This window comes from Quercus suber, unplaced genomic scaffold (genome assembly GCF_002906115.3).
Source record: "Quercus suber isolate HL8 unplaced genomic scaffold, Cork oak 2.0 scaffold_344, whole genome shotgun sequence".
NCBI classification, from domain to species: domain Eukaryota; kingdom Viridiplantae; phylum Streptophyta; class Magnoliopsida; order Fagales; family Fagaceae; genus Quercus; species Quercus suber.
The window spans coordinates 761588-772447 of NW_027069796.1; the positions used below are offsets into that span (position 1 = coordinate 761588).

The 10860-nt window shown below is 38.3% G+C and overlaps 1 protein-coding gene across 3 annotated transcripts in view; it reads left to right on the forward strand.

Annotated features, from left to right (window-relative positions):
- LOC112011596 (DENN domain and WD repeat-containing protein SCD1) overlaps window positions 1–10860 on the forward strand; it is a 53673-nt gene that overhangs the window by 35520 nt on the left and 7293 nt on the right. For 2 of the 3 annotated variants that reach the window (XM_065759858.1, XM_065759856.1), the window contains exons 19-21: window positions 3229–3276; window positions 7460–7517; window positions 7638–7721. In XM_065759858.1, coding sequence (XP_065615930.1) covers window positions 3229–3276; window positions 7460–7517; window positions 7638–7721 — 190 coding nt within the window. Of the gene's footprint in view, window positions 1–1089; window positions 1138–3228; window positions 3277–7459; window positions 7518–7637; window positions 7722–10860 lie in introns of all 3 variants that reach the window. The other variant, XM_065759857.1, reaches the window with a different exon arrangement.

Here is a 10860-nt window from a genome sequence, read left to right on the forward strand (position 1 = left end):
ATTATCTAAAGCATTTAGCTTGCTCCACAACTTCTGCTTATTGACTGACACATTCCCAAACTCCGTTTCATTCTATTTTTTCATATCCCTGAAATTGATGTCTCCCACCATGATTTCACTTTCTCCATAATCCTTCTGCCTGCTGCCACATATTCTCAAAGTGAAAGGGAATCTGCCTCTTATGTTGACTCCCACCCTCCAGCATTATCAGAAAATGATCAGACAAAACTCTAGACAACCTTCTTTGAGAGATATGAGGGAGACGTTCCTCCCAATGATGAGAAAAAATAAAGCGGTCTGTTCGAGATCCTGAGGAGGAATTAGACCAAGTATAAAGACCACCTTTCAAGGGAATATCCATCAAACCATGATTAGAGATAAAATCAGAAAAATTATGCGTACCCTGAGTAAAGCTTTCAGCCCCCAACCTCTCTGATGGAAATTGAACAAGATTGAAATCTTCTCCCACACACCAAGGCAAGTTCCACCAAGAATTAAGGTCCGCTAGTTCCTCCCACATCAAACATCACTCCGTCTGAATTAGGACCAATACACCCATAAAAGCCCATTCAAATTGATCCCCTACATTTTCAAATCTGCAAGATACTGAATACTAACCCACTGCATTTAGGAATAAGAACTTCAGCTTTGCCAATTCAGGTTGGAGTCTTAGGGAGCTTAAATTTGTAATGAAGTGCTGTCTTTGGGACTGTATTAGTTCTTGTGCTTTGACTTGGTGAGAATTTTTCATGTTATGTTGGGAAGACTCATTATGCTTAGGAAGTAGGAAAGGCTATGGGTCAATCTTTGTCTATAATTAACTCCTTAAAGTACTCTTGTTTACTAGTTTGTGAATTGAGATGTTGAACTTGTGTGAGAAAAGGAGATAGTGTCCACTTCTCTTTGCCACCCAATGTTTTCCTCCTCTGATTTTCCATAGTCAGGAATTTTTATTATCAGGATTGATCATGGTTAAAAATAGAATTCAACCTTCTTTCACATTAAATAACCTTAAAATGTTTTGGGGTCTAATGAGTTTTTTACTAATTTAAATTTGGAATTTTCATGGCATTTATAATTCTTTTACAGGTTCTGGGAAGGATACTTTGAATATCTAATGGAGCAGTCTTCAAACAAGTAAGGATTTCGTAACTCTTTTTTTTTTTTTTTTTTCTGTAGACAAATAAAAAAAAAAAAAAATCCACCGCCTCCATTTTTCTGAAAAACCATAATGTTCTAACAAATGAATAAGAAAGCCCCAATATATATGATCATATGCCTTCTCTGCATCCAGTTTACATAACACTCTGGCAATCTAGAGTTCACTCTACTGTCTAGGCATTCATTAGCAATCTATACCAAATCCAAGATCTGCCCGCCCAAAACAAAAGCATCCCAAGATGCTGAAATAATATCACCAAGTAGCACCCTCAGTCAAAGTGCCAAAACTTTAGCAATGATTTTATAAACCCCTCCAATCAGACTGATAGGACGAAAATCCCTCACTTCCACAGCTTCAGCTTTTTTTGGAATAAGAGAAATGAAAGTTGCATTCAGACTTTTCTCAAACTGACCTTTATCAAAAAAAGTATTGGAAAACTGCCATAAGATCAGATTTGAGAACATCCCAGGAAGTCTGGAAAAATGCCATAGGAAAACTGTCTGGTCTCGAAGCCTGATCCCCATTAAATTCCTTAATTACGCCATGATCTTATGCTTCCTCAAAAGGTCTCTCCAACCACTCATCCTTTTCCCCAGTTAACCTGGGGAATTCCAATACATCAGGGCGAGGTCTATGAACCTGCTGCTCCAAAAATAATTCATATAGAAATTAGTAATATACTCAGCAATCAAATCCTGATCAGTCGACGACACCCCATCAACCATCAGATTCGCAATGCTATTATTTCTTCTATTAGAATTGGCCATGCTTTGGAAAATTTCCGTATTAGTGTCCCCCTCCCTCAAATAAAGTACCCTAGATTTTTATCCCCAACTTATCTCTTCCAACAAAGCGATCTTTTCAATTTCAGCATGAAGACTCTCCTTGTCAAACTTCTCCTCAACTGATAATGGTTGTCGTTCTGCTTAATTATCTAAAGCATTTAGCTCGCTCCACAACTTCTGCTTATTGACTGACACATTCCCAAACTCCGTTTCATTCTATTTTTTCATATCCATTTTCAAAGATTTAAGCTTCACGGCCAAACTGTAGCTAGGAATTCCCTGAAATTGATGTCTCCCACCATGATTTCACTTTCTCCATAATCCTTCTGCCTGCAGCCACATATTCTCAAAGTGAAAGGGAATCTGCCTCTTATGTTGACTCCCACCCTCCAACATTATCAGAAAATGAACAGACAAAACTCTAGACAACCTTCTTTGAGAGACATGAGGGAGACGTTCCTCCCAATGATGAGAAAAAATAAAGCGGTCTGTTCGAGATCCTGAGGAGGAATTAGACCAAGTATAAAGACCACCTTTCAAGGGAATATCCATCAAACCATGATTAGAGATAAAATCAGAAAAATTATGCGTACCCTGAGTAAAAGCTTTCAGCCCCCAACCTCTCTGATGGAAATTGAACAAGATTGAAATCTTCTCCCACACACCAAGGCAAGTTCCACCAAGAATTAAGGTCCGCTAGTTCCTCCCACATCAAACATCACTCCATCTGAATTAGGACCAATACACCCATAAAAGCCCATTCAAATTGATCCCCTACATTTTCAAATCTGCAAGATACTGAATACTAACCCACTGCATTTAGGAATAAGAACTTCAGCTTTGCCAATTCAGGTTGGAGTCTTAGGGAGCTTAAATTTGTAATGAAGTGCTATCTTTGGGACTGTATTAGTTCTTGTGCTTTGACTTGGTGAGAATTTTTCATGTTATGGTGGGAAGACTCATTATGCTTAGGAAGTAGGAAAGGCTATGGGTCAATCTTTGTCTATAATTAACTCCTTAAAGTACTCTTGTTTACTAGTTTGTGAATTGAGATGTTGAACTTGTGTGAGAAAAGGAGATAGTGTCCACTTCTCTTTGCCACCCAATGTTTTCCTCCTCTGATTTTCCATAGTCAGGAATTTTTATTATCAGGATTGATCATGGTTAAAAATAGAATTCAACCTTCTTTCACATTAAATAACCTTAAAATGTTTTGGGGTCTAATGAGTTTTTTACTAATTTAAATTTGGAATTTTCATGGCATTTATAATTCTTTTACAGGTTCTGGGAAGGATACTTTGAATATCTAATGGAGCAGTCTTCAAACAAGTAAGGATTTCGTAACTCTTTTTTTTTTTTTTTTTTAAAATACAATTTACTAAATTCTACAATTTTGTATAGTCTACTGATGTTCTAGCGTTTCTAGTTTCTTGTCCTTTTACTTGGGATAATACATTTATAAAGCTCTTTTGCTCTTGATTGCATTGAGTGTACACTCATGCCATGCATCAATTTTCTTTTTGAGTATAAAGATTGAACCTTAGTCATTTCCAATGCATTGCATGTATACCATGAGCATTTGTAACCGGATAGGTACACCCATCTCAATGTACGCTGCCTACAATCCACCTCAAACACATGTTTATCAGTTTGTTGTAATTGTACTCGCCTGCTTAGTCTTCTTTTGGGTTCACTATTTTGCACTCAGTTTCACACAAGCATTGGCTTGGTGAAACTCCTTCATCCAATTCATTCCAGCCTCTAGAATTTGCTTTGGTGGTGCCATAGGAAGCATGTGCACGGATACGGGTGCAAGTGTGAGTGCGGTGCGGCGACACTGCAATTTTTGAAAAAGTAGGACATGAGTGCAAGTGCGGCATGATACGTTTATTAATTAATTATTAAATATATTTTTATTTTTATTTTCTATATATATATATATATTATATTGTTACTAATTAATAAAAAATGTTATTACTCATTGCTATTCTTAAGCCAAATGATATAAATTAATGAATGTAATATCACATGGGGGAGTAAAAAAATTAAATAAGAAATCGTAAATGATACATAAATATGGTCACATGGGGGAGTAAAAAATTATTAAAAAAAAATTAGAAACTTGTGGTTGGAAACCCAAAACTCAAAATTTAAAAAGCCATCCATCCTGCCGTTGGAACTAAAAAAAGCTAGCCAATCATTTATGTTTTTCACACCTTCCAAGATTTTATTAACTTTTTCTCTGTACACACGTCTTCCCAATTCCCACTTCACATTTTCACTCTTCACTTTTCAAAACACGCTCTCTCTCTATATTCAAGCTTTCAACCTCTTTCTCTTTGTGTGTTCAAGGATTCAACCCCAGTTTGCAAATGTCAATGAATCAATGGTGCCACCACCGACCGAAACTTCTGCCCCACAAAATGAAAAGGTGCATTTCAGGCTTAAAAAAAAAAAAAAAAAAAAAAAAAAAAAAAAATCATGTGGGATGCGTGTGCAGCCGCGTCCAGGCCGCACCCCGTGTCCCAGCCGCGTCTGACACAGGTGTGGCTACCATTTAGCCACACCCGTGCTTCCTAGGTGGTGTCTGGATTCCTTCTTAGATATACCTGTTGCAAGCATTCCATAGCAACCACGCTGTTACAGCTGATAACTCACCCTCCTCATTTTAGAGCTGTCGCATCATTGTCTTGGTGAGCAGTAGATAATCCTCCACTGAAACCAGACAGTTTTGTATCTTCCCCTGTACCATAGACTTGACGTCTCAAGCAAAAGGGCATTCCAACAATAGACGTGTCACTGCTTTCCCCTCCTTTTCTTTTTCAAAAACAAGCACTCACCAAGTATTCATTGATTGTACAACTTGATCCTTGTAGGGAAAACATAATTGCATGCTCTCCTTATAAAATGCTTGATTTTACTCTTCGCTTTTAGTCTCCATATCTTCCTCCAGAGTGTCCTTGCTGTTGCAGCAGTAGAGCATTCTTGCTCAGTCTGAAAGCCAGCCAATTTCAGTACTAAAACATATGCCGTCTTTACCGAGAACGCCCCCAAGGAGTTTTGGACTCCAGGTAAGTTGGTCTTGCGTGCCCAAGTTGCATAATGGTACCTTATCAGGGCCACACTCCTTTCATCAAACACCTCATCAATCAATTTCACATTCAACCACTTCCAGTCCTCATCAATCGATTCACACACCATGGTGACCTCTACCAAGTTGGCTTACTCTCTAGTGCCCTGGTCAACCACTTGTCATACCATACATTTATGTGCCACCCCTCACCCACCTCCCATATGAGCCCTCCGTTTTGTAGCTGCACATGCAATTAGTCTAACTTTTAGGCAAGGTTTCACCATAGAGAGTACAAAGTGTAGTGATGCTTCTCCTTGAGCCTGGCTATGGGGATACTTGTCAGTCTCTTTGGGTTGTTAGCTGCAACTTAGTTTGGGTTGGGTTGGTCTGGCATCCAAAAAGGATTAACCAAACTGTGGTTTTTAATGTATTGATTTTAATGTAAAGTGACAATTTCAACCCAATCAAAACACTACAATTTGACCCAAGGTCCTATACAGAAGTTTTTGCTTTCTTTTTTCTTTTGTGGGGGGTGGGGAGGTTATGGTTGGAAAATTTTGCATTCTTGGTTTTGTGTATCATATGCTAGAAAGCACAGGTGCGGTTCCAAGGCCGTCACACCTAACGCACACCAACGTGGCGTGCGGTGGTAGGTGCCGCTTTTTTTTTTTTTTTTTTTTTTTTTTTTTTTTTTTTGGGATTATGCCAACCGGCCGAATCGGATCGTATCGGCTGATGGCCAAAAGTAGCCGAAACTGGCTTTGAATCAGGCCAAACTTCTAGTAAAAAAAAAAAAAAAATTTATGCAAAACTCACTGTTTTGAACTTTGAAGCTCTCTGCCTACTGCCTCTCTTATTGTCTCACTCTTCGTCTCTCCTCTCTCACTCCCTAACCCATGGCCACTCAAAAGTTTGAATCTCTCCTTTGCCTCACTACCCAAGCTCACTCTTCATCTCTCGGTCTCAATTTCTCCATCTCTTAGTCTCAATCTCTCTGTCATAGAATGTTTTAGTTTCAAGCTTGTGGGTTGTATTCTAATTTATGATCATGTTTTAGTTATTATCTACTATTGCTCTTAAATTGATATATGTTTATATAATGTGAAAAAGTATTCTTAGCAATATATAGAAAATATAAATAAAAAAAATTCTTAATAATTTTTTAATCGCCTCACACTGCCACACCCGTACCCTACTTTTTCAAAAATTGCCGAGTCCCACACCTGCGTTCGCACTCGCACCCGCACCCGTGCTTCATAGATCATATACCCCTGAGATACAACAGTGTGAATCCAGCCAACCATAGAATACTGGTAAGACTAGTAGGAGGTGCAATTTGGGTAGATTACCCAAGCCATCAATCTGAAGCAATGAGGTCACCTGCATGGCACTGCAATGCAGTTTGGCTAATTTATATTCCATCATAAAATGATGTGGGCACCTTCATGGCATTGCAATATTTTCTTTGAATCTTCTTTAGAAAGGTTCCCTAAGTTATCCCAAAAAAGAAAAAGAAAAAAGGAAATTGGATTTCCAGCCAGGGAATGTTAATGATGGAACCAATGGGCTGAAAGGGAATCAGGGGTGGAGATGAGGCAAGCTTGATCAGGGACAAAGCTATCTTTATGCAAAATGAAGTAGAGCTTGTGAGAGGCCTCTTATGCAGGATTTCTAAAGAGAGAGGTAATGGCGATGAGGTAAGTTTGGTCAGGGATGAATCCATTTTTCCACAGAATGAAGTAGAGCTTGTTAGAGGCCTCTTATGGCTGACTTTTTAAAATTAGATGACCCACCCCTGGATGGAGTCTTATCACCCAAGATCAAAGGACATTGGTGGACTATGATACACCAACAGTGCAGGAGTTTCACTTCCAAAGTAGTGGGAATGTCTTTCTTATAAAGATGGGAATTCCATTGATTAATTTGCTTGGAATGAGGGAATATGTATCTCATATAGCATTGGTTTGGACCCTTACATTAAAATGAATACGCACACACACTTATACATACATACATAGGTTGTTTTTTGTGTATGATAAAATGGTTAGACTCAGAATATCATCAAAAGAAAAATGAAAACGATCTAGAAATCCAATGTTCTATGCCTTGTGGAGTAGAAACCTTGATTTCTTAATGGAGCCAGCCAGCTTCATTCTGACCAAGGCTGAGGTAGATCAGTTTGGATGTGGTTTGGACTGAACTTAATTTGGTTGTCATTATTTGGCTGGATCATATATTTATGTTGGTGTACAGAATAATCTTGTTATAAATGTCTACTGTCTTAATCTGGAAGCTGGAACATATGAGTCATAGTATTACTAAGAATCCAAATACTATCCACTGAAATTCTTTCTTTCTTTCGAATTTGATTTTACCCACAAAATAGTGATTGTGTGAGATGTAATTCCTCGATATTGCTTTTATCTGATTTTATCTCAGGTCAGCAAATTATGCATCTATTGTGGCAGTGCAGCTAATTATGGTGGCATCACACATGGTAGTGCATTCTCTTTATTCACTTCTTTTTTTCCTTTTTTCCTTTTTCCATACCCTCACCATATACACAAACGCGAGTGACTTCTTTTGAGTTCTAAATTTCTTTTATTTCTTCGTGAAGGCTGGGCTGGGACTTCCTGATACTGATGCTTGGTTCATGATTGAAACAATAGCAGAGAAGAACAACATAGGATATAAGCAGTTTGTAAGTTACATTTCTTTTGGAGGCTGGGTTACATTTGAATTTTAAATTTTCTAATATATGTGGCATACTGATTTCCCTTTCCCCTTAGCTTATGTGTGTTTGTGATGAGGTATTCATCATGACCAGACACCTTTATGTACTTGGGATTTCTTGTATTGTGTGATTTTATCTTTGTTTTTTTACTCAATTCTATAAGAATTAAGATGTTTCTGCAGGAAGAATGGATGTGGTGTAGGGAATGTCTGGAGATGCAACATAATGCATTGTATTTTAGTCAAAAATTGAAATGTAGGATGCTAATTGTTAGAATTATGGTTAAATGATTAAATACACAATTTCCTAATAGCTTAAACTTTTGGGATATTTGATAATTTATCATGGTATCGAAGTAGGAAGTCCTAAGTTCGATCCTTATCTCCACACTACCTCCCATTTAAAATGTTAAAAATCCAACATGTTGGGCCCCCATTATTAAGAACAAGTTTAGGCTCACAAGTGAGGGGTAGTGTCAGAATTATGGTTAAATGATTAAATAGCTTAAGCTTTTGGGGCATCTGGTAATTTATCACTTATATTCCCATTCTTTATAATAATAACAAAGAGAAGGTGCTGACCTGAACTGTAGAAGTGATCACTAATGTTTCTAAATCCCTGGCATATGCTAATAGAGAAGAAGATTGGTGGAAATCATTTATGAATAGTTTTCCAATTCTTTTCCTAAAAATGTTTCCATCTTTCGTGGAACTAGATTAGACTTTGTAATCCAATGATTTACTTTACTGACAAAGATACTTTACTAGGAAGGAGGAAACTTTACCTGGTCTAATTCTAGGTAAGTTGAGTCAAAGGCACGATTGGACAGATTTTTGTTCACTGTAGACTGGGGGCTAAGTTTCCTACAGTGTGTCAGAGAAGAATGTCTAGGCTTTTATTGAATCACTTTCCGATTGTCTTAAAGGGTGGATCCTTCTAGCATAGGGTAGGAGGCTGTTTAGATTTGAGAACATGTGGCTTAAGGATGAAGGCTTTGGGTAAAGGGTGCGTTCTTGGTGGGATTCCTATTATTTTCAAGGTGCTTCGAGTTTTGTGTTGGCAAATGAATTGAAGCTGTTGAAAAATGGTTTGAAAAAATGGAATGTGGAGGTGTTTGGAAATGTAGAAGAACGAGGAAAACAATTGTGGAAGGATCTTAGTAAGTTTAAAACTATTGAGGAGAGTTGTGATTTAATGGAGGAGAAGCTAGACTTGGAGAGAATTCAGGGGGAGCTTGAAAAAGCTTCTCTTTTGAAAGAAATATGTTGGAGGCAAAAATCTAGAGTATTTGATGAGGATGAGGTGTATAGGGTGATCCATGGTTTTAATGGTGATAAGACTTATGGCCCGGATGGATTTTCCATGGCTTTTTTTCAGTCATGTTGGAGTGTGTTGAAAAAAGAAATTATAGAAGTTTTTCTGAACTTTCATACTCAACCTGTATTTGAGAAGAGTCTTAATATTGCATTTCTTACCCTTATTCCTAAAAAGGCAGATGCTGTGGAGATTAAGGATTTTAGGCCAATCAATTTAGTTGGTGGGATATACAAGATTATTTTGAAGGTGATGGCTAATCGGTTTCGAAGGGTGGCACATGGGCTTATTTTAGATTCTTAGAATACATTTGTTAAAGGTAGACAAGTTTTGGACTTTGTGTTAATTTCTTCTAAATGTATTGATAGTAGATTGAAGATAGGGATTCCAGGGGTGTTGTGTAAGTTGGATGTGGAGAAGGCATATGATCATGTGAATTAGGGCTTTCTAATTTATATGTAGCAGCGTTGTGGGTTTTCAGAAAAGTGGAGGAAATGGATTTTGTGTTGCATTTCTACAGTTAAATTTTCCATTTGATTAATGGGAGTCCTGCAGATTTTTTTGGAAGCTCTAGGGGGATTAGGTAAGGGGATCCTCTATCTCTGTTGCTCTTTGATATTGTTATGGAGGCTTTGAGCCGTATGTTGGATATTGCGACAGTTGCTGGTCAGTTTTTAGGCTTCTCTGTAGATTCTACACCTAGTACTTCGATGATGGTGTCTCATCTTTTATTTGGGGATGACCCCCTTACTTTTTGTAACGCTGACCCTAATCAGTTGGTTACTTTGAGGGAGATTCTAAATACATTTGAGGAGGTTTCAAGGTTAAGAATTAATTTGGGGAAATCAGAGTTGGTACTAGTTGGTGAGGTACGTACTCTGGATGTGTTGGTGGGGCTGTTGGGTTGTAGGCATTCTTCACTTCCTTTGAAATATTTGGGACTTCCTTTGAGAGCTAAATTCAAAGAGTGATCAATCTGGAATCCAATATTAGAGAAGATGGAACAAAGACTAGTACGGTAGAAGAGGCTTTATTTATCTAAAGGGGGGAAGGTAAGTCTTATTAAAAATACTCTTTCCTCCTTACCTACTTATTTCATCTCCATTCTTCCTATACCTGGGAAGGTTGTTAATCGCATGGAGAAATTACAAAGAGATTTTCTTTGGAGTGGTATTAGTGGTGATTCTAAGTTACACATGGTAAAATGGGCTAAAGTTTGTAAGCCAATGCAAGTTGGAGGGCTAGGTATAAGACGGTTGAGAAGCTCTAACTCTGCCTTGTTGGGCAAGTGGTTGTGTAGATATGGGTTAGAGACAGACGCATTATGGAGGAGGGTTATAAAGGCAAAATGTGGGAATGAATGGGGTGGTTGGTGCACAAAAAAGGTGACAAGTACGTATGGTGTTAGCCTTTGGAGGTTTATTAGAAGTGGTTGGCTGAACTTTTCTAAACTCCTATGCTTTGATGTAAGAGATGGTACTAGAGTGAAGTTTTGGAAGCATGTGTGGTGTGGGGATTGTACCCATAAAGAGGCTTTTCCAAATCTTTACTGCCTTAGTAGGGCAAGGAATTCTTTAGTGGCGGAGGTTATTTGTTAGACTATTGGGAGAATTCATTGGAATTTTCAATTTCGTCGTTCGCTGCAGGATTGGGAGAAAGTCTCTTTTGATCGGTTTATGGCAATTGGAAGCCAACAAGGAGTAGAGGTTTTGAGGTTTGAAGTTTCTATCTTTCTGTCTACCCAACCCCCCCCCCCCCCCCCCCCCCCCCCCCCCCCCCCCCCCCCCCCCCC